At 39.6% G+C, this 24,675-nt stretch overlaps 1 protein-coding gene and 1 pseudogene across 1 annotated transcript in view; one reads left to right on the forward strand and one right to left on the reverse strand.

Moving 5' to 3' along the window:
• Positions 1-1,264: 1,264 nt before the first annotated feature.
• On the reverse strand, positions 1,265-4,232 carry LOC114223023 (small ribosomal subunit protein uS2 pseudogene; annotated as a pseudogene).
• SUMO1 (small ubiquitin like modifier 1) overlaps positions 4,138-24,675 on the forward strand; it is a 28,794-nt gene continuing 8,256 nt past the window's right edge. Inside the window, exons 1-3 of the mRNA XM_028124556.2 lie at positions 4,138-4,242; positions 18,678-18,752; positions 23,674-23,751. Of these exons, the coding sequence (XP_027980357.1) occupies positions 4,231-4,242; positions 18,678-18,752; positions 23,674-23,751 (165 nt within the window). The 5' untranslated portion in view covers positions 4,138-4,230. The remainder of the gene's footprint in view (positions 4,243-18,677; positions 18,753-23,673; positions 23,752-24,675) is intronic.

Consider the following 24,675-nt stretch of genomic DNA (forward strand, 5'->3'; position numbering starts at 1 on the left):
GTTTTGTATCAAATCTTAAAATGATATCACCGTGTCAGGTTACTCAAGTCAGAATCCAATCAATTATCCAAACTTGCTGATTGTAGCATCTTCATTTCCAACCCTACTACCATCAGTCTAATTCCCTGTCCTTCTCTTTCTTTCTTTTGGATTACTGCAGCTTCCTAACTTACTTCCCTCTCATTCTCTTCTTTCCCTCCCTCTTATTGTCTTGCTTTTCCACACTGCAATCTTGTATTATCACTTCCCCTGATTAAAAACACTTTATGGGGTGCCTGGGTGGCTCAGTTGGTTAAGCGACTGCCTTCGGCTCAGGTCATGATCCTGGGGTCCCGGGATCGAGTCCAGCATCGGGCTCCCTGCTCAGCGGGGAGTCTGTTCTCCTTCTGACCCTCCCCCCTCTCATGCTCTCTCTCTCTCTCTCATTCTCTCTCTCAAATAAATAAATAAATAAAATCTTTTAAAAAATAAAAATAAAAAAACACTTTATGTCCCCCTTGCCTCTCCATGTCCAACCCTATGCATTTCAGGATTAAGTCCAAATTTCCTAATATAGTTGACTAGATTTTCTGTGAATGGTCCCTTACTTTCCTTTCTGGTGTTTTCTTTCTAGCTCCTCCCTCCCAAACCATGGTTCTACCATACAGAATTTGTCATGCTTGCCTCTTTTCCTTTTCTCACTCGTCTAGGCCAGGAAAAGCTCTTACTTCCCTTCCTCTAGCTCAAAATATGGTCCGTGGGATACAGAGGACCTGAGGCCTTTCCAGGCGGTCTGCAAGGTCAAAATTATTTTCATAATAATATTTAGATATTATTACCACTGATAGTGCAAAGCCATAGTTTATAAAACTGCTGGCATTTTAGCATGAATTTTACCACTGATTACCACTGATAGTGCAAAGCCATAGTTTATAAAACTGCTGGCATTTTAGCATGAATCAAGACAGTGATGCCAACTATACTAGCATTCATTGTATTCCTCACTGTGATGCGCTTGAAAAAAAAACTAGTTTCACCTAAGAAAGTCCTTGATGAAACAGTAAAAAATTAATTGTGGTAGGCTGGACAATGGTCCCCTAAAGATGTCCACTTCTTTTTTTTTTTTAAGATTTTATTTATTTATTTGACAGAGAGAGACAGCGAGAGAGGGAACACAAGCAGGGGGAGTGGGAGAGGGAGAAGCAGGCTTCCCACGGAGCAGGGAGCCCGATGCGGGGCTTGATCCCAGGACCCTGGGATCATGACCTGAGCAGAAGGCAGACGCTTAACAGACTGAGCCACCCAGGCACCCTGCAGTGGCCAGCTGAGGGCTCCAGTCATCAGGAAGGAAATGCTGAAGAGGCACCAAGGGCCCTTGCTCGCGGTTAAGACCAGTCTGCAACCTCAGGTTGAATAGCAGTAAATCTAGGAGCTGGAGCCGTCCATTCATGCGGAAATTCCTCCTTGGTCACAGCCTTCTCAGCAGCGGCCTGCTCTTCCTTTTCAATCTCTTCAGGACCCTGTAGAAGTACAGATCAGGCATGACCTCCCATGGGTGTTCATGGGAAATGGTGCCACACATGCGTAGAACTTCCCTGGCCAGCATCTACCACAGCCGACCCCCTGAGTGAGCTCCCTTGTTGCAAGGCCCATATAGCACAGGGGAGACTCTGTGTTACACGGAGCTGTGGTAGGCAGGTTAACGTAAGATGCCTCTGTGAGAGGCTGGTGATCAGTCCTGGGATCAGTAGCCACGGTAACTCTCAGCTCTCAGAAAGCAGTCTGGATCCAGTTAGTGAGGCTTCCAGCAATAGGAGTGGTTCCGGTAGCAGCAGCGAACTTCAGCATAGCTCACTGGCCAGTATTCCTGGATGATATGACACTGACATCAGCTGACTTTTCAATGGCAACAATGGCACGAGCTGCCAGCAGAAGTTTCTCCCAGGTTCTCTTCAGATTTATGATGTAGATACCATTGCTTTTCCTTTTGTAGATGTACTGTTCCATTTGGAAGTCAAGGTGGGTGCCACCTAAGTGGGTTCCTGCTGCAAGGAATTTGAGGACATCAATGTCTCTGGACATTGTGAAAGTTTCCCTTTAGGTTACGATGGGAATGCAAAACAACACTGTAGGGACCCCTCCCTGGGTAGCACAGAGAGGTCCAAAGCATTTTATATTTCCACTTAGCAGTATACAAGTTCCAATTTCTCCATATCTTTGTCAATTATTGTCATCTGTCTTTTTGATTACAGACATTCTAGTAGGCATGAAGTGGTATCTCATTGTGTGTGTGTGTGTGTGTTTAAGATTTAATTTATTTATTTGACAGAGAGAGACACAGCCGGAGAGGGAACAGAAGCAGGGGGAGAGGGAGAAGCAGGCTTCCCGCGGAGCAAGGAGCCCAATGTGGGACTCGATCCCAGGACCCTGGGATCATGACCTGAGCCGAAGGCAGACGCTTAACGACTGAGCCACCCAGGCGCCCTGTGTGTGTGTGTTTTAATTTATTCACTTCAGACAGAGAGAGAGAGAGAGAGGCAGCATCTATGTGCACAGTCCAGCAGGCAGAGGGGAGGAGAGAGAGAAGGAGACTGCCTGCTGACTGGGGAGCCGGACATGAGGCTTCATCCCACGACCTGGTGAACATGACCTGAGCCGAAATCAAGAGTCAGAAGCTCAACCGACTGAGCCACCCAGGTGCCCCTCATTGTAGTTTTAATATGCATTTCTCTGATGGCTAATAATGGTGAACATTTTTCATGTCCATTTGTCCATTTGCATATTTTCTTAGGAGTGGTGTCTATTCAGATCTTTTGCCCATTTAAAAATTGCATTATTTATATTTTTATGATTGAATTGTAATAGTTCTTTGTGTATTCTGAATATTAGATCCTTATCAGATATATTATTTGCAAATATTTTCTTCATTTTTTAGATTTTTTCAACACAAAAGACAAAAGTTAATTTTGGTGAAGTTTAATTTATTTTTCTTTGGTTGCTTCCATTGCCTAATCAAAGGCCAAGGAGATTTATGCCTATGTTTTATCCTGAGTTTTTTTTTTTTAACTTATTTATTTAGAGAGAGTTCACAGGTGGGAAGGGCAGAGGGAGAGGGAGAGAGAGAGAATCTCAAGCGGACTGTGCTGAGCGCAGAGGCAAGATGGGGTTTGATGTCACAACCCCGAGAACATGACCTGAGCAAAATCAAGAGTCCCTCGCTTAACTGAGTCACCCAGGCGCTCCATCTCCTAAGAGTTTTATAGTTTTGGCGCTTACATTTAGGCCTTTGGTCCACTAAAGTTAATTTTTCAGATGTTGTGAGGTAGTGATCCAAATTCAGTGTTTTGCACGTGGATATCCGGTTGTCCCAGTAACATTTGTTGAAAAATTTCTTTCACCATTAAATTGTCTTGATATTCTTGTAAAAAATTAATCAGTGTGTCAGGGTTTATTATTTCCAGAATCTCAATTCTATTTCAATTGTCTAAATCCTTATCTTCTACCCTTATGCTAGCAGGGCCACTGTATTTTAAAGAAGTCGTATAAAGAATCATTCTTTAACTTAAAGCAACTAATTCAAGGGTCAGAATTACCTCCCCCTCCCCACTGGTTTAAAACTTTCCCAAGAATCTCTTTCATCAGTAGCCATCAAGATTGTATCCAATGGGATCGTTTTGTTTTGCTTTTAAAAAAAAAAAAATCAAGGTCATGTGCTAGGCAGAGTGGCCGATTAATCAAAAGTTAGCTGTACGGTAAAAAGCACTAATATTCAACCCAATGTACTTGGGGAAGTTGACGAGCAAGGCCAGGAAGAGACAATAGAAATATCTTGGCTCAGCTTTCCAAAAACGTGCTAGGTGTCAGAGGGGCAGGAGTGCGGCTGTTAGTGTTTCCAAACACTAGACGCGGAACTTTTCCCCTGGAGGACAAGCTACGGACGGAAGCGAAAGATCTAGTCCTCTGTGGAGCTGAGGAGCCTGTTGTTAATTCACTCGAGCGACCACCAAAAAAGCAGCTCCTGGGCCCTCTCGCCTCGGGGCAGCTCCCCCACCCGTTTTCCCGCCTCGCCTTTCCTCTTTTCCTTATCCCTCCTCCCAACGCGTAGCGGAAGTGACGCAACGCGTAGCGGAAGTCCCTCCAGCCGCGGTGTTGTGCTGTGGGGAAGATAGACGGATTTGTAAACCCCGGAGCGAGGTTCTGCCTACCCGAGGCCGCTGCTGTGCGGAGACCCTGGGTGAAGCCACCGTCACCATGTCTGACCAGGTACTGGGTTGGGAGCGGTCCTTTGGCGGTGGCCGAGGCCTTACTCGGCTGTTCCGCCTGCCTCTCGGCTGGGGCCGGGGATGGAGACGCGGGGGAGGGGAGCGCGGAATGGGGGAGGGGGCGGCCGGTGGGACTCGGCCGGAGAGGGAGGGGAGTGGACTAGTGTTGGAGACGCCGGGGCCTGCCGCGGGCCTCCGGGAGCCGCCCTGCTCCTCTCCGGGCCTGCTTATCACCCGCTGCGCCTCAGCGTCTCTGATTGCGGCCTCCCTCGAGTGTTTCCCCCTTCTTTTTCCGGGGTCGACCAGGTGCAGAGCCCAGCTTCCACCTCCCTGAGAGGGTCCCTGGGGAACACGTCCGTCTCCCTGTCCTGGGGAGTGACTGCAGAAGCAGGGCGCTAGGCCCCAGTTATGTAACGGGAGAGAATCCCAGCCCGGGAGACTCTCTGGCCCTGAAAAGCGGGTGGACTCCACTTTTTGGGTCTCGGTGTTTAGATAGTCCAGGAGTGGGGACGTGGGGGCGGGAGACGTCTGGTGTTGCTGGGAACCTAAAAAGCTTTGCTTTCCGTTCGGATTGCAGCTAGGGCAGGGCCGCCGCTGCTCGGCTGAGTCTTTTTCCGTGTGGTGGTGCAGAGCTGTCGCCTCTTTTCTTGTACTTTCCCATTTCTTACTCGGGATTGGTTAAGCAACTCTCCAGTTGTAAGAGAGCGCTCAGAATAACCAAGAAACAAAGTAGAACAAAACTGCCAGAGCAACAGAAAACATTCATCTGGGCATTAACCTCAAGCTGACTGATACTTTTGAGGGAAAGGATAGGAAAACTTCGTGTTTGTAGAGCAGTTGCATAATATTCACAGAAAGCTGTTTATAAGAGTGTTCCATCTCAGTGTTAATATCAAGAATTTACTTGGGATTTGCACTCGATCATGAGTGTTCAGTTTTGCTTGGTAAGTTTTTCTTCCTCATCCTTCTTCAGTTAACCACGTTTAGAGCTAGTTTTTAATTCATAAGGTTTTTGTCTGGACTTCGTTTTGTTTGCTCAGATGACTTTGACTTTTAAAAGTCTTTTTGGATCTTTTGCTCGTTTAGTGATAGTTATCTAGAATATTTGTTTTTCATTCAACTCCATAATGTACTTGAACGTCTAATTTAACACAGTTATTCCCCTGGCTTTTAACCCGGTTCAGTTTTGTACCACTGGGTGAGAGCAAGTGAGGCTTTTGTGGATTTGTACTATTGGGCAAATGTACACTGATGTTTTTAAAGCTTAATCATAATCTAGATTAGTTTTGGATGGATCTTCTTAACAGTCTAGATTAATTCCTAAATTGGTATGGGAATTATAAGTGGCATTATAAGTATCTCCCTGGATAGTTGTTTACTTGGTTACCAGGGAGGAAAGAACAGGTAAATGCTTAGTTTCATCAGCCTTTTATTTGGATGTTAGGAAGCATGTTGAAATTTACTATAGTCTGATGAAAGAGCAATGTACAGAAAGAATTATAAACTAAATTGCAGAATTTATTGCTCCATTTGAATTCCAGTCATTAAGAGAGACATGAAGGAAGAAATAACGAACTTGGTACACCAACAGGTGGCCAGATGTTCTTCAGCTTCTTTTTTAGAAGGTCCTTGAGGTCAGAACTATTTTCATGATAATACTAGGAATTATTGGTCTTTTTCATTTTCATCCTTTCATGAATGTTCACTGATGTTTTCTAAACACTAACATGACCTGTGATAATCACAACAGATTGAAATGTAGAAGCAGATGTGAAAATCTAGCTGCTTTCTCTTACAAGCCAGGCATTAAAGAGATTTACAAAAATGCAAAATAGTGTTGTTCTCGCTAGGTTTTTTTTTTTTAAGATTTTATTTATTTATTTGTCAGAGAGAGAGAAAGAGCAAGCGAGCACAAGCAGGGGAAGCGGCAAGCAGAAGGAGAAGCAGGCTCCTCACTGAGCAAGGAGCCCGATGTGGGACTTGATCCCAGGATCCTGGGATCATGACCTATGCTGAAGGCAGATGCCCAACCACTGAGCCACCTAGGTGTCCCTCGCTAGTTTTGTTTTCAAAAACATTTTCAATAAAAAATATGTTCTCTGCTGATATATAGTGGGTTTATTGTTATTTTTGAATGAATTAATGAATACTTAAAACATTTCTCAGTTTCAATGTCTGATACTGTAGACCTCAATAAATATAACCAACCTAACAAAAGCTTTATGGGGTTCTAAATAATTTCTAAGAGTGTAAAAGAGTAATGAGACCAAAAAGTTTGAGAACTGTTGCTCTAGTCTGTTTTACCAGCATAGTTGTTAATAATCAAGACCCAGTACAATATCAGTGTTGGGTGCTAAGGATTTAAAGTGGTACGAAGCTGAACTCTTACCCTTAAGAGCCTTATGAGCAAGAGTAAGAATCTCAAGTTATTACTGTGCAATATCAGCAGCATGAGACTGAACCACAGCCCAAGAGGCAATATTAGCTTAAACCAAGATTTTTTTAGAAGGATGCCTTTTCTGAGGCACTTCTCAGAAGTTTGTTGTCTGGTGCTAAGATATTGCAGTTGAGTAACAATTTTAGGTTAAAAAATAGGTGGACATTAAAATCAAACAAGACTTAAATCGCTGGATTCTCCATTGATGAGTGAAAAATTATTATTTTGTGAATTTGAGTGAAATACTTTCTTATAATTCTAACAATGCCAGCATTATCTAGTGGATTTGTGAACCATTACTGAATAATCCTCTAAAACAGGTTCTAAACCCAAAATTCATGGACCCTAAGGGCCGAAAATCCAATGAAATTGTATGGTGTTTTCTGAGTATTTGTACACATGTATTTTTTCTTTTAGAGAGAAAGGGCCCATAGCTTTCATCAGAGGTACATGGTCCCTCAGAAAGGATAAAGACTAGCCTTTAACCAATAATAGATCTCATTGGGTGGTCTCCTTTAGCCTGGTCTCACCTTGCAGCAAATCTAAGCACTTAAATAGAACCAGAAGCTTACTATCAAAATGGGTATGGGTAATTTGAACAAATATTTTCCCTTCTTCCCTGTATTCAGGTTTATAGTGTTCCACCCCCCTTATCCCCCATGCCCAAGTCATCAAAGGGAGCATGAACTTCAGGTTCTTTAATTCAGGTCTGTTAATTTCTAATAATTGGATGACTGATTCACTTGAAATGCTAACTGGATCTGTTGTGAGCAGGTTCACTCTCCCCACTCCCACCTCAGAGAGAGTCTAAATGATTTTCTTTTATTTTCCTTTTAGTCAAGGATTTGGAAGCATTGTGTAATTCTGGTTATCTGTTTGTACCTTACAAACCACCTCAAAACTTAGTGGCTTAAATCAGCAGTTTTATATTTTGCTCATATATCTGCAATTTGGGCAGGGCTCTGTGGGCTGAATTTAACCACTGCTCTTTGGTGTGTGGGCCCTCAGCTGGGATTATATGGTTGGGGGTTGAAATGGATGGGCTCTTCATAAAGTCACAAGGCCTCTCTGAGGCCATGTGTTTTGTGCAATATAGGGACTCTAGGGTATTGATCTGTGGTGGCTCAGCCTCACAAGAGTGTGAATGTTCCCAGAGAACCCTAGTTGGAAACCTCAAGCTTCCTTAGGACCTCACCTTGGAAGTCACCTCTGCATTCTGTTGGTCAGGCAGAGCACTAAGACCAGCCCAAATTCAAGGGAAAGGCATTTATTTATTTATTTATTTTGGGGAGGTAATTGACATATAACATGTTAGCTTCAGATGTACAGCATAATGATTTGATATTTGTGTGTATATTGTGAATTGATCACCCCAATATGTCTATTTAACAACCATCACCACACAGTTACAATTTTTTTCTTTTTTTTTTAAGAAGGAATTCTTTTTTTTTTTTTTTAAGGATTTTATTTATTTGACACACAGAGCGAGAGAGAGGGAGAGAGCACAAGCAGGGGGAGCGGCAGGCAGAGGGAGAAGCAGGCTTCCTGCATGAGCAGGGAGCCCGACGTGGGGCATGGCCTGAGCTGAAGGCAGCGGTTTAACCAACTGAGCCACCCAGGCGCCCCTACAATTTTTTTTCTTGTAATGAGAACTTAAGATCTAATCTCTTAGCAATTTTCATATAAGCAGGACAGTATTAACTATAGTCAACAAGGGAAAGGCATTTAGATTTCATTTCTCAATGGGAACAGTAACAAAGAATTTATGATTACCTTTAATCTACCACATTAATGGTATTTCTTCTGTCAGGATAGCATTATTCCCTGCAATATTCTTTATATCTTGCTTGATGTTGATGTTTACTGATATTACTGTTAGCTTGAGATAGCAGGAGAATATGATGAATTGGATATATATTAAAATTCATAATTACGTATACTACTATTTATATCACATAATAAGATTGGTAAACTGTAGCTATGACTTGAGCATGTAGTTAGGGATACATACAGTAAGCATTCTATGCCCTAGGAGAGGATTGATACAGTCTCTCTTCTATCTGATAGATATATGAGGTGCTGCTAGTGGATGTTGCAGACATACAGGTTATAATAAAACATTGCAAATAAAATGTCACCAAAACAATATTTAATAGTATTTTGAAAACCGAGTATGATTGTTATGGTTGGAGTACTCATGAAGGTTAGTTGAATAGTTCAAATTCAGAACTGTAAAGCAGTTGTCAAATATGTCTTCATACCTGTTAGCTCCCTTAGCAGTTAGAAGGTCTCTATTATATTAGCAATAATCTCGCCTGGAATAAACCTCATTGGTTATGATACTGCCAGCAAAGCTGAAAATGTCTCTATTATAGCTTGTATATATAGTGTTACAATTATTTACTTAAGTGTTTTTCTCTATTAGACTGCTTTTGAGGGTCACGAATCAGGTTTTATTCATTCTTTGTTCCTAAAGTGCCCAGCACAGTGACTAAATACTTAGTTTTTGAAGGAATGAGTGGTCAGATTCATTCACCGAACGTGTATTTATTGAATGGCAATATGTACTAAGGACCATTCTAGGCCCTAGAATTGGAAAGCTGCCTCAAAAACTTGAAGCAGCTGGTATCTTCCTCCTCCTCTTTCAGCCTCCATGATGTTTCTTCGCTATTGAGGAAGGGTTGGTTGTCATGGAGTAGTTTTCATGATGTTTTTACATTCCTTTTTATTTTTTTTAAAGATTTTATTTTTTTTGAGAGAGAGAGAGAGAGAGCACAGACAGCCAGGAGAGGGAGAAGAGGCTCCCCACTGAGCTGGGAGCCTGATATGGGGCCCCATCCCAGGACCCCGGGATCCTGACCTGAGCCCAAGGCAGATGCTTAACCAACAGCCACCCAGGCGCCCTTTTACAGTCCTTTTTTTTTTTTTTTTTAATTTTATTTATTCATTTGACAGAGGGAGACACAGCGAGAGCAGGAACCCAAGCAGGGGGAGTGGGAGAGGGAGAAGCAGGCTTCCCGCCAAGCAGGGAGCCCAATGCGGGGCTCAATCCCACTGGGATCATGACCTGAGCCGAAGGCAGACCTTAATGACTGAGCCACCCAGGCGCCCCTACATTCCTTCTTGATCTTTATTTCTATTAGCAGTAGATCTGGTAACTTTATCTCTAAGATCAAGTCATTTGCTTCTTCTAGGACATTGGGATTGTTATGGATAATTTTCTCTGAGATAGGTTTAGTATCCCACTTTAGAATTTTCTGTAAAGTGCTTTTTGGGAGGTCATTTTCTGATACTCTCCTTCTTTAAAAAAGTCATGTGAGTACGTTCACACATCCTGTTACTGAGCATCTAACTTTTACGTTAATTTTTTTTTTTTAAAGATTTTATTTATTTATTTGACAGACACAGCGAGAGAGGGAACACAAGCAGGGGGAGTGAGAGAGGGAGAAGCAGGCTTCCTGCGGAGCAGGGAGCCCAATATGGGGCTCGATCCCAGGACCCTGGGACCATGACCTGAGCCAAAGACAGATGCTTAACGACTGAGCCACCCAGGCGCCCCTACAGTTAAACTTTTTAAGAAAATTAATTTATTTTATTTTTTGAAAAAGATTTTATTTATTTATGTGACAGAGACAGCGAGAGAGGGAACACAAGCAGGGGGAGTGAGGGAAGGAGAAGCAGGCTTCCTGCTGAGCAGGGAGCCTGATGCGGGGCTTGATCCCAGGAACCTGGGATCATGACCTGAGCCGAAGGCTGATGCTTAATGACTGAGCCACCCAGCCCCCCCCAAATTAATTTATTTTGAGTAGTCTCAACACCCAGTGTGGTACTTGAACTCATGACCTCGAGATCAAGAGTTGCATGCTCTTCTCACTCAGCCAGCCAGGCACTCCCTTACTAGTTTAAATTGTGGATATTCCTGCAACATAACTTCAGTTTATTTAAGGATTCGTTGTATTTGTTACACTTTTTTTCCAGGTAGTTTATATTTCTTCAAAACACAAAAGTTCAATCACAAGAATACAATAAATATATTATTCAAAGTTCCACAGAATTAAGGGGGACCTATAATCATTGATATGCTAATTTAAGTATTTTACTCATAAAGGTTTTGCATGAATTCCATGTATTAGTAATCAAGAAATAGACCCAAATAGAAATTATAAATATTGTATTTCAGTAATAAAGCAAAAAAAAGCAACTAACTTGTCACCTTGCACAGTAACTTTAACATAAAAGGTTTAAACTTATTTATTTTGTCAATATTTTCATTGTGTATAGCTCAAAAAAAAAAGACATCAGAAATCTGTGAGATATATTTTTAAACAAGGCAAGAACATATACTCTCTCATTTCTGGTGAGTTAGTTCTGCATTAAAGGGGCTCAAGTTATTAGTAATAAGACAAACTGCAAGAAATCTTTTGACAGAGGTAAAAAAAATAATTTTAGCTGGAAATGATGGTCTCATTTCTTCTCCCCTACATACGCAAATAATGTCTAAATACTTACTAGAGCCAAATCTATCTCAAAAGTTTGGGACATTAATTTTTCTCCTTTTTGTTAATACTCAATGAGAAAAAAATACTTAGAATTAAAACTTTTTCGATGAATAAGGGATAGTAATATCCACCTTGATAAAAGTGTTAATTTACAGACCGCATTGCATTCCTTGCAGTACACCTTTCAAAAGACCTCTTCATCAAGTAGGTAAGAAAGGTAAGAATTGCTGGGCTAAGTAAGGGGACTGTTTTATTATGGTCTTCATTTTATCATTATTAAACCTTAATCTCCTATCATGTTCCAATGCATATGTGAGTGTTCAATCAAAGAAGTTAGGTTGTTCTCCAGAATTGGCTCTCTCCTAAAGGTCAAAACCTTAAGTTTCATGTCACCAGAAGACGGTAGTCAGCGGGCCGGGAAAACTGCGATAAAAGACGGCTCGGTTCGGCAAATGGGGGAGGGGACTCTCGTCCCCCTTCTGTCCAGCCCAGCCGTGCCCCGGGCCCGGCCCCGGGTGGGGGTCCGGCTGACAGATCCGCTGGGCGGTGGCAGCCCGTCCGCGTCCCTTTGTTACACTTTTTTATTTTGACCATTATTTTTGCATTCGATTGCCTTTACTGAGCTAATAAGAATCTGAAGGAAAAGTGGAGTTTTGTTTGCTGGACTCTGTTCTCAATATCTAGGCCCAGTTATTTTTCACAGTTTTACCAAAGATTAATGTATCAAAAAGTGCACATAAATGTACAGTTTGCTGAATTTTCACAAACTGAACACATCCATGCAGCCAGTACTCAGGTTAAGAACCACTGCCCCGACTACTAGACTAGTTTGCCTGTTTTTATATGTTACAGTGTTACATAAATGAGAGTCATATTGTATGTACTTCTGTATATGACTTCTTTTGCTCAGCATTGTTTGGAGATTTGTCCATATTGTGTATAGTTGTATGTTGTTAAATTGCATTGCTAAATTGCATTCCACTGTAGATTGTACCACAATTTATCCATTCTGCTTTTGATGCATATTGAGGTAGTTTTCTAGGTTCTGTTTTTAATATAAAGCAAATGATACCTATTTACAGCACCTTCTATGTCTGCTTGGATTTCTTTTGGGCTGAATAACAGAAAACCTGATGTATATAGTACGTTAAACAAGTAGCAGTTTATTTTTCTCATGAAACAAGAAGTCTGGATAATAGTAGTTCAGCTCTACTAAGGCAGCCCCACAATGCCGTCATACTCCTTTTTCCCCCATCCATAACAGATGTCTTCATTCTCATGCCTGTCTCCTGTGGGCACAAAGAAGTTACTTTGTGCCTAGTTCCAGGCGGAAGAAAGGGATGGAGCAAAGGGAAAAAGTATGTGCCAACAAAAAGTCTGTCACCTTTTATCTCATTGGCCGGCACTGTGTCACATGGCCATAAGAGAAGCTGAGAAATGCTTGTATTTTTTAGCTGGGCAAATCTAGGCTTCTCTTTGTAAGGAAAAAGGGGGAAAAGGATGTTGAATAGTTAATTAACAATGTCTGCCATACCTCTGAATCTGTTTGCTGGGACTTTTGTATGCATTCAAGCCAGTGTGTTCCAGGCTTTGCTTAGGTCCATAGTCTAGGCTTAAAGAGTAGTTTTACACAACCAGTGAGATTTTTCAATTATAATTTTTAGTTCCTGAGAAGTTGCATATGTAGTGTTTAACCACAATTCTAGGGTTGAATGTAAATTTGCAGAAGATCTGGTGTCTGGACAGCTTGACTTAAACCTTGAAGTTATGGGCCAAGTCTGGTTGGTTCCATTCCAAATCTCCAGTACTGTGTCTTAAGTTTGAACATACGTAGCATGAAACTGAAAGTGTGTGTGTATTTTTGTGTTTTTAGAATTGTGGTAAATACACTGAAATAGGAGGGAGATGATGTTATTGTAAATTGGGTTTTGTATGTATATTTTTAAAGATTTTATTTATTTATTAGGGAGAGGGAGAAGCAGGCTCCTTGCTGAGCAGGGAGCCTGATGTGGGGCTTGATCCCAGTACCCTGGCTGAGCGGGGAGCCCAGTTCCAAGCTTGATCCAGGATCCCGGGATCATGACCTGAGCCTGAGCCGAAGGCAGAGGCTTAACCGGCTGAGCCCACCCAGGTGCCCCGGGTTTTGTATATTTTAATAATGGATGTAAGTATTAGAATTATTCTGCTTACCCATGTTGAACTTTTTTCATTAGGAAATAAAATGAAATAAGCTGAAGTATTGTAGTCAGGCCTATGGTTAAGAGATTTTTTTGAAATTTTGAGTGAATGCATTTTCTATGAAAGGTTTTATGGAAAACTTTAATGTGTGTTTGTAATTGTACCCATATACCGATCTTCTGGCCTATTTTATTTCATCTACACTGCTCCAATCCACTCATATTTTGAAGGCAATGGCAGACATTACATCATTTCATCTGTAAATGTTTCAGTATGTATCTCTAAAAGAGAAGAACTTTTTGTTTTAACAATGCTGTTACACATTTAAAAAATACTGTAAAAAACCAGTAAAAATACTGTTTAACAATACTGTTATCACACCTTAAAAAATGAAGATTTGTTAATGCCATCATATAAAAGTAAATACATATTTCTCCAGGATTCCTGCCTCTTCCCACCCACCCCCCAGGAATGAACAATTCTTGTACAGCTTGGAAGGGTCATTGACAAATTGGAGGTAGTTAAGTGTGATGCTCCATTCATGTGATTAAATTGTCAGCATACTGATTGCTAATGCTGCTTTTTTCTTTTTTCTTTTCTTTCTTTCTTTCCTTTTTTCTTCTTTCTTTCTTTCTTTCTTTCTTTCTCTCTTTCTCTCTTTCTCTCTTTCTCTCTTTCTCTCTTTCCTTCCTTCCTTCCTTCTGTTGCCAATACTTCTAAGCAAAGTTCTTGTTCTTTTGACTTTGAAATGGCACAGTAAAATTCTTCTCATGAATTTTGTACATTTGTTAGGTTTTTTGTTCTTTCCAGTCTAGTTCTCTTTCCAAATCCAGCCATCTTCTATTTTCAAGCTGTTCCCTCTATGTCTTGGAAGGAAGAGTTGATAGTGCCTCGTGCCTGGTAAATTCCTTTACCATTCCATTTACCATGATTCAGGCTCTGGGATGACACCTGAAAATTTAGAGGTTTCTGGTTCCTCTCTTTGATCTCATACATATATTTACTTTTCTTTCCATTACCAATTTCTTCTGTTCTAGGGCTATGTATCCTTTCCAGCCAAATCAACCAGCCCTCTCTGGGATTCTGTTTTCTCTGATGACCTAGTGTCCCCAGACCCACTGCTGAATGAATGCTTTCACTGTTTTGTCCCATACCATTCTGTATTAGCTGCTTTTTTACAGGGGAGAGAAGGAAAGAAGACATACAAAAGACACTGAGATCACTGGAGACAGTCTTTGGCCTTTTTTGTCCAAGATCTTCTCATTTTTCAGACTAGTTTGTCAAAAGAAAAAAAGAAGGTACATTAAAAGTTGGATGACTGCGTTAGGCAAGCATGAGGCTATTAAACAAGTGATACAGATGACATTGCCATAGTGCTTCAGAGTTGGGAAGAGATCACCAAAATGTAGTGACTAGGGAAACTGGCAGCGTAGTTTTGGAAATTTCATATCCTAGTTGTTCACATGTTCTTATGCAGTTGAAGTGAATTATCTTTTATTTCCAACTGTGAATATAAAAAACTGTAAGGATTTTTATTTGGACTAACTATTGTGTATAGTAGAAGTATGAAGCATTATTAAGATTTTGTGGTATGATACAGAAAATAATGTTAATTTTATTCAACAAGCTTTAAATAATTGCCTAGTATTTGCCTGGCATTACAGAGATAATAAAGATGAAAAAAATTGGGTCCTCTCCTTGTAAACTTGTAGGGAAGCCAAGACAAAACTGTCATAGAAAACATTAATTTATTTAACAAGCATATTGAATATCTTCAAAGTACCGGGCATTGTGCTTGATTAGAAATACAATGAAGTATGCCAGTGAGGAACTCAATCTGGTAGAAGATACAGATATGCAAGTATGTGGTTATTATAGATAAAAGTAAGCATTAGTAGATAAAAGTAAGATTAATGGATAAAAGTAAGCATTATGGGAATGTTTAAGAGGGTGATTAGAGAAATCATTTTGTAGGAAGTGATGTTTGAGTGGTATTGAAAGGGCAAGGTAAGAAAGGGCATTCTAAGCAGAGGTGATTAACTGAACGGAGATGGTGGAGATACGGTAGAGGGTGCCATGTGTAAGGGGTTGTAGATCAGTATGGCTGCAGCAAAGGGTGTTAGTGGGAAGAGAGGTAGGAGAACAAGGCTGGATTGCTAGGTAGGGACTAGTACATGAAGGATCCGTGTACGTCAGCTAAGGAATTTGAACTTAAGATTCTGTCTGAAGATTCTGGGCAAATCAGATTGCATTTTAAAGGGATGGCTCTGGTGGTAGTTTGGAGAATTGAAGGAAGACTGGGGGCATCTGTTGCAGTAATATTCATGCACAACAACGAGTCCTGAAAGAAGGCAGTGGAATGGAGAGAAGAATAAACTTGAGAGCCACCAAGATATAACTTTGTCAGAATGATGAATGGTTGTGAGATTTAAGAGAGGAAGACTAAGCCAAAGATGACACCTGAGTTTCTGTTTTGGGCAGTTGAGTGTATGGTAATCATTTATTGTAATTGGGAATCCAGGAGGAATTGTTTTTCTTTTTCTATTGTGGTTTTCAGGAAGGAGAAGTTAAATCTAACAGAAGAGTTAGAGATCATGCATTCAGTTTTAGATACTTATATTCAGGTACCCATGGGACATCCAAAGTGGAGATGGTCAAGCACTTGGATAAATGAGTGTAAAACTCAGAAAAGTTGTCTGGTTGGAGAGGATGACTGTGAGTCATTAGTATCTGAAAAGTGGTTGGAATCATGGGTCAGTGAAGGAGACAGAGCAGAGGATTGAAAACATGGAACCAGAGGAGCCCCAGCATTTAAGGAATTAATCAAGATGAGAGGAGAATGGAAACTTGGAGGCCAAAGGTAGAAAGTATCCAAGGAAGGCATCACTGTCTATTGTGTTAGAGTTAAAAATGAGATTTGAAACTGATGGATTTAGCAATAAGGAGTCTGGTAACCTTGTAACTGGTAACCTTGGTGAGAGCAGTGTCAAGTGAAATGGTAATGTATAAACCAGATTATAGTGGGTTAAGGGTGAAAGTGGAGACAGTTAATGCTAAGTACGCTTGTAAGAAGTTTGAAGAAAAAGATGAGGACTACTAGAGAAGATGGTTGAGGAGGGAGTATTTTAAAATTGAAAATAAATGCCATGAAAGATACGAATAAATTGCAAATACAAGCATGAAAGGAAAATATTAGTCCCAGTTGGAAGATTAGGGGGTGCTGTGGTTCCTGGAAGAGTTTTTTTTTTTTAATACTACAAATGATGTGTGGGATGGATTTCTGTGAGGTGATCTCAGGAGAGGTTGAGGGAGGATATATATTCTAGATAAAGGAAACAGGGACCACAAAGGGCTGAAGGTGGAAGAATGCTGATAGACTTATGGGGGAACAGCAAATAGTCCAACTTATCTGAATCCTCAGGTGTGTAAAGAAAGTGGTGAGGGAAAAATGAGAATTGAGTTTGGTAAGGGAGGAACTGAATTAGGTGCTATGGAGTTTGGTTCTAGGCCTAAAAGTACTGGGAGCTACTAATGCTTTTTGATAGACATAGTTATCCAATCAGAGAAGCTGTGCTTTAGAAAAGCAGTGTGGACGAGGGATTGGAGGAGAGGAAAGAACTGATTGGAGGAGAGGAAAGAACTCTTTTGTCCTTGAGTAGCTTCTATAGCTATCTTAGCTAAGAAACTGGAGCAAAATCACTCCCATTGTGCTGATGAATTGCTGCTGGGGGTGGGGTGGAGGGTTCTCCTCCTTTGTGTTGATTCAAACAACCGCTTCCTAACACCCCTTTTCCTCACAGTAAAAGAGAACTCTGGGTTTCATTGCTCTTTATTGCTCTTCACTGCATGGAATAAACTGTCCTTATCCTTTCTAGATACTTAAAGGAAGAAGCAACTGTTTACTATGAATATAAATTCATAGAAATGTGGTGGTGAGACTATATTTAAAGACAGTCTTCTAGTTTTCAGGTGAAATACTGTCTCACTAAAGAAGGTTCATTTTGTCTGCTGCCATAATATGCAGTAGTCCGCAAATGTTGAAAGAACTGCAGAATGAAAAACAGGCAAGGATTTACACTAACGAAGTCAATTCTGTTGTCTAAGCATTACAGTGGACTCTATCCTGTATCTTAAAGTTAAAAGCTACTTGTAGTTTAATATGTTCTGTTAAATTTTGAATGTTGAAGACTTTTAATTTTAAGTTACTGGCAGGAGATACACAGGTAATAATGGCCCTGTTATTTTACTTGTAAAATACAACATAGTTGGTTATATTCTTAAAAAGTGTGGATTAACAGAAATTGTTACATGTTTTACAAAAGAGTATATATTTAAATAAGTGGCTAATTTGGTGGCCAAATTAAGGTAAGGTACACAGGAAAGCTATTTTTAACACATTATTGAGTGAAATTTTCCAGGCTACTTTCTTTAGTAAAATAGCTTGCTTTTCTTAGGTACTTCGTGATGAAATTGTTTTAACTAATTAATTCTTTTAACTTCATTTTCATTTCAATAACCTTTCATTTGAAATTATTTTATAACCCTCTTTTCTCCCTTTGAATTTTGTCTGCTCTTTCCTTTCCCTACCTACGCTGTACTTTTTACTTACTCCCCTAAGTTTTTTCAGCCAAACCTACTCTTTTTAAAATTGGATAGACTGCTTCAGATAGTCTAAAATAAGTAGATGATATAAAGCTGATTTGACTCTAGAGTACATTGGGCTAATATACTCTTTAATTTTCCTTCCCAAATAGACTTTACTTATGGTTATATGGTTAATTTATGTTTCTGGGTACAGTTTTGCAATTGGAGTAGATAACTTCTCCTGATAGGCTGTGAGAAGAGAATCTTGGATTCAGAATGTTTAAGGATTTATGGAGAACAAGCTACTTCTAACTAATAATAGGAGTTGACTGTAGGGTAGTGGTTTCTAGGTTGTTCCTCTACCCAGCAGCATTAGCACCAATTGGTAACTTACTAGAAATGCAAATTACAGCCCTAGCCCAGACCTACTGAATAAAAAGCTGTGCGTGGGGCCCAGCAGGCATTTAAAAAGTCCTTCAGGTGATTCCTATGCATGGTGCAGTTTTAGAACCATCATTGTAGAGTATTATAATAAAAGAGATCTCTTTTTTGATTTCTACTGCATTGGTTTTTGAAACAGTAATTGACTTAGGACTTTTTTTGCTTAATTGGCGTGGCAGAGAAAATAAATGCTTTTAATATTCTCAGGTGCAGATTTTGTACTCAGAATGATGGGTACTCATTAAGTAAGTAATTAAAATAGCATATAGGAACTTTTTAAATGTACGTTTCTTTCAGGAGGCAAAACCTTCAACTGAGGACTTGGGGGATAAGAAGGAAGGAGAATACATTAAACTCAAAGTCATTGGACAGGTGAGTTTCATTATTTTTCTCCAACTCTCTAAAGTGAGTAATTTCTGACACTGGAAAAATTATTTAAATAAGGCAAATTATTTAAAAATGGCATTTTGGGGGCACCTGGGTGGCTCAGCCAGTTAACCGTCTGACTTCAGCTCTGGTCATGCATGATCTTGGGGTCCTGAGATCGGGCCAGTGTTGGGCTCTCCCTCAGTGGGAAGTCTGCTTGTCCCTCTTCCTCTGCACCCTCCCCCTCCTGCGAACATGCACACTCACGTGCTTTCTCTCTCTCAAATAAATAAATAAAATCTTTAAAATAAAATAAAAATGGCATTTTCATTTACTATATGTGCATCTGTTGTTGGAGGTAGAAGAGGCTGATACTGTTTTATTAATTTACTAGGCAGATTTAGATTATCTTAATTTCTCTAAATAAAAACTTTTTTTTTTGGTTAGCATCTTCAGTGGCAAATACAGTAAATACTAAAATCAAAGGGCCTTTCAGCCCTTTTCCTGACCCCTTTCTCTTTCCTGGCGCCTCTTTTTCTCAGACTGTATCTTTATTGACCTTTTTTGAGATATTAACTGATAATAAGGTTAGTTGAAAATTGTTGGAGGAATGAATCTTCATATAGTAGTCTCTTCTTATCTGCGGGGATATGTTCCAAGACCCCCATTGGATACTTGAAACTGTGGATAGTACTGAACCCCTATAAATACTGTGTTTTTTCCTATACATACATACCTCTGGTAAAGTTTTAATTTGTAAATTAGGCTCAGTAAGACATTAGCAATAATAGCTAATAATAAAATAGAACAATTATAACTATATACAGTAATAGAAGTCACGTGAATGTGCTCTCTCAGAATATCTTCTCATACTGTATTCATCCTTGTGATGATGCGAGATGATAAAATGCATACGTGATGAGATGAAGTGAGTGAAGTAGGCATTGTGATGTAGCATTAGGCTACTAGTGACCTACTACATTTAGATTCTTTATTCATATCCTTTTCCCATTTTCTATGATTATCTTATTTTGAAAATTTTATTTATTTTTTAAGTTTTTTTTTTTTTTTTAGAGATTTTATTTATCTATTTGACAGAGAGAGAGAGCACAGCAGGGGGAGCCAGCAGAGGCAGAGGGAGAAGCCGGCTCCCCGCTGAGCAGGGAGCCCCATGTGGGACTCAGCCCTAGGACGCCAGGATCATGACCTGAGCCAAAGGCAGATGCTTAACCAACCAAGCTACCCAGGCGCCCTTATTTTGAAAATTTTAAATTAATGTCTAATTCACATATGATAAAAATCACCATTTTATTTCTTTATTAAAGAGTGCATTTTTTTTTTTAAGGTTTCATTATTTGAGAGAGAAAGAGAGAGATCAAGAGGGGGAGGGAGGTGGAGTAGGTTGGGGGGTTGGAGCAGAGGGAGAGGGACAGACTCTGCACTGAGCTGATGCAGGGCTAGATCCCAGGACCCTGAGATCATGACCTGAGCTGAAATCAAGAGTCAGACACTTAACCAGCTGAGCCACCCAGGAGCTCTGAGTTTATTTTTATTTATTTATTATTTTTATTATTATGTTATGTTAATCACCATACATTACATCATTAGTTTTTGATGCAGTGTTCCGTGATTCATTGTTTGCGTGTAACACCCAGTGCTCCATGCAGAACGTGCCTTCTTTAATACCCAGGCTAACCCATCCTCCCACCCCCCGCCGAGTTTATTTTTATGTTTTTGAAAAGATTTATTTGAGAGAGAGGGAGTGCACGTGTGTGAGCAGGGGGGAGGGCAGACAAGCCAACTCCCTGCTGAGCAGGAAGCCCAATACAGGGCTCAATCCCAGGACCCTGAGGTCATGACCTGAGCTGAAATCAAGAGTGGGACACCCCAACCTACTGAGCCACTCAGGTGCCCCCCAAGTTCATTTATTATTTTAAGTAATTTTTATACCCAACATGGGGCTTGAACTTAACAACCTTGAGATCAAGAGTTGCATGCTCTCCTGACTGAGCCAGCCAGGCACCCTAAAAATCACCGTTTTAAAGTGTATGATTCAGTGACTTTTGTATGTTCATAAGAATATGCTATACAACCATTACCACTATTTAGTTTCAGAACATTTTCATCATCCCAAAAAGACATGCTGTATTCATTAGCTGTACTCCCTAATCCTCCTCTCTCCCACCAGCCTCTAGCAACCATTAATCTATTTTCTGTGTTTGTGGATTTGCCTATTCTGGACATTTCATTTAAATGGAATCATGATATGTGGTCTTTTGTGTCTGGTTTCTTTCATTTAGCATATTTTCAAAGTTCATCCAAATTGTAGCATGCATCAGTATTCTTTTTTATGGCTGAATTATATTTCATTGTATGGATATACCACAGTTTGTTATCCATTTATCAGTTAACAGACATTTGGGTTGTTTCCTCATTTGGTTATTATAATGTTGCTCAGAACATTCACATACAAGTTTTATGTGGATGTATGTGTTCGATTCTCTTGGATATATATCTAGGTATGGAATTATTGGATCTAATATAGTAGACTTTAACTTTTTGAGGAACTGCCAAATGGTCTCCAGTAGTGGCTTTACAATTTTATGTTGCCAGCAGCAGTGTGTGAAGATTTAGTTTCTCTATGTTCTGGTCAATAGTTGTTATCTATCTTTTTTTATTATAGTCATCCTGGTGTGTGTTGAAGCGGTATCTCATTGTGCTTATGTATGTATGTGTGTAATCTCTACACCCAACATGGGGCTCGAACTCATGACCCTGAGATCAAGAGTCACATGCTATTCCAAAAAGATGTTGAGCATCACATCGGGATCCCTGCTCAGCGGGGAGTCTGCTTCTCCCTCTGACCCTCCCCCCTCTCATGCTATCTCATTCTCTCTCTCAAATAAATAAATAAAATCTTAAAAAAAAAAAAAGATGTTGAGCATCTTTTTATGTTCTTACTGGCCATTTGTACTTCTTTGAAGAAATGTCTTTTCAAATCTTTTGTCAGTTTTTGAATTGGATTATTCTTTTTATTTTTGAGTTATCATAATTCTTTATATATTTGGGATATTAGACCCTTATAGATGGTTTGCAGATATTTTTTCCCATCTTTGGGTTGTCTTTTCACTTTCTTGGGTATCTTACAGTACACAGTTTTTAATTTTGATCAATTGTTTCTTTTCTTGCTGTGATTTTTGGAGTCATATGTAAGAAACTATTGTCTAATCCCAGGTCACAAAGATTTACACCTATAGATTTTTCTAAAATTTTTTATGGTTTTAGTTTCTACATTGTTTTTGATGATTTTGAGTACTTTTTGTGTGGGTTTGAGGTAGATTCTAACTTTTCTTTTGCATGTGGCTATCCATTTGTCCCAGACTATTGGTTGAAAGTCTATCCTTTTCCCATTGAGTTGGTTGGCATCCTTGTAAAAATCACTTGACTGTAGATATATGTGGCTTTATTTCTGGGCTGTCAGTTCTCTTCCATTGATCTATATGTCCTATGCCATGAATTACCTTTTTAAGAATTATTGATTTGTCAGAGTTCTTTATATTTTGATTTTTCTTTTCTTTTTAAAGATTTTATTTATTTTACGAGAGAGAGAGAGAGAGGGAGAGAGCACAAGCAGAGGGAGAGGGAGAAGCAGTTTCCCCCTGAGCAGGGAGCCTGACTGGGCAGGGCTGGGGGACCTGAGCCAAGGCAGATGCTTAACCGACTGGCCACTCAGGCGCCCCCTGATTTTTCTTGTCTCTCTGTTGTGAATATTTTCTGTAGTGTCTCTTAACTGTGGGGTGACATTTTCAATTATCAGTGTCCTTTTTTGCTGTGTCTTCTGGCTAAAATCATGCTTTAGAATACAGATTTCCCAATGTCAAGGTTAGGGAAAAAATTCTTAAAAGAGAGAAAATAGTAAAAAAAATTTTAATGCTAGCTCCTTAGTTCATCTGGAAATGGTTTTAGTGTATGGCATGAGGTATGCTATAGAAATTTTGTCTGTTTGTGAAATTATCCATAGGAAGAGAATTTGTTATTCTTTTTTTTTTTTTAAGATTTTATTTATTTACTTGACAGGGAGAGATAGCGGGAGCAGGAACACAAGCAGGGGGAGTGGGAGAGGGAGAAGCGGGCTTCCTGCCCAGCAGGGAGCCCGATGTGGGACTCGATCCCAGGACCCTGGGATCATGACCCGAGCTGAAGGCAGATGCCCAATGACTGAGCCACCCAGGCGCCCGAGAATTTGTTATTCTTTATAGTCACAAGAATTGTAAACATGCAATCTCCACTAATATGCACTTGTGAATGTGATATGTAATTGTAAGGATTGGCTTTGAAATTTTACCAGTATTATTTTCTGACGGTTGCCTGATAGTTTGACGTCTGGGTAGAAGAAAAGAATCTGTGGTCCCATATAGCAGTTTGACTCACTCAGGTTTTTATTCATTTTACTCATGTGAGAGAAACTGGACTCTGTGGGGTGACTTTTTGGCAGACATGAGTTTCTTGTCTGTTATTTTATGGTATATGCCTTTCTTGTAGGTTTGACCACCTTCAACAATACTTTAGTTGTGGGGGGTACTTTTTGTTTTGAGTTGCTTTTGGGTGTGTTTATTTTGAAAATAGAATAGATATGCAATTATGAAGGAATTCATTCTTTGACATGCATGCTTTTATTTATATTGCTAATTTTAACGTCTAAGACACATGGTTTGTTTTATTAAATTTCTTTTGAAATGGATATAAAGTAACTTTGAGGATGATTAGAATGTTTTAATAAACCTTGTTAGGAATGTTAGAAAAAATAATTTGGTGGGGAGGTGTAAGTCCAGGGTTTATGTTTCTATTTGTAGTATATGTGTAATTAGTTTCAAGCAAAGCAAATAATTTACACAAAGGGATAATTATTTTTCTTTTATCTCCTTAGGATAGCAGTGAGATTCACTTCAAAGTGAAAATGACAACACATCTCAAGAAACTCAAAGAATCATACTGTCAAAGACAGGTTTGTATGTTATGGTATAAAATACAATGCTTTAAATGTCATTAATTTTTCTTGTAAGGAAGGTTATCAAAAGGAAAATGATCTTTTATTATTTTCACCATGAGTAGATCAAGGAGAATACTCCTTATACCTTGTTTAATTGTCTTCTTCCCCACTGTGGCCCATTTCAAAATTTGAACTCATAAGGTATGCAGAAGTGTTTTGAAAAGTAACTCGGAGTTGTAAAGATAGCTATATGAATGTTTCTATCTTAATGGCCTACCAGTGTATGTAACAGTAAAGGCAAGTAATTTTTGGTGATCACTGTGAAGTTTCCTTGTTTTTAATCATGACTGCTTAGCCATATGTTAAATTTAAGTACTAATATTATTAGTTTATTATCTTTATGTATATAGTACTACAGATTACTGCTAATTGCATTCTGTATTTTCAACATCAAAGAATTTTCTTAAAAAAATAAAGCTTGTTAATTTATTAATACAAATCCTCAGATTCTGGCCTTCATGAGCTCGATTATTATTAGATCAATAACTAATAATACTTTTAACCTACCTGGATTCAAATTCAGTCTCTACCACTGTCTGACTGGGATCTTAGACAAGTTATGTGCCTTGTTTTTCCATTAGTAGGATGGGAACATTACAGTACTTACCTCATGCAGATGACCTACATAAAGCTTTTTTTTTTTTTTAAGATTTTATTTATTTATTCATGAGAGACAGAGAGAGAGAGAGAAGCAGAGGGAGAAGCAGGCTCCCCACTGAGCAGGGAGCCCGATGCGGGACTCGATCCCAGGACTCTGGGATCATGACCTAAGCTGAAGGCAGACGCTTAACCATCTGAGCCACCCAGGCGCCCCTACATAAAGCTCTTAACGTGATGCTTAAAAATGCTCAATGGATGTTAATCAATATTAATAAAAAA

The sequence above is a fragment of the Eumetopias jubatus genome, unplaced genomic scaffold (assembly GCF_037043125.1).
Source record: "Eumetopias jubatus isolate StellerSeaLion01/CBP00866 unplaced genomic scaffold, mEumJub1_p1.0 scaffold_3, whole genome shotgun sequence".
In the NCBI taxonomy this organism is placed as follows: Eukaryota; Metazoa; Chordata; class Mammalia; order Carnivora; family Otariidae; genus Eumetopias; species Eumetopias jubatus.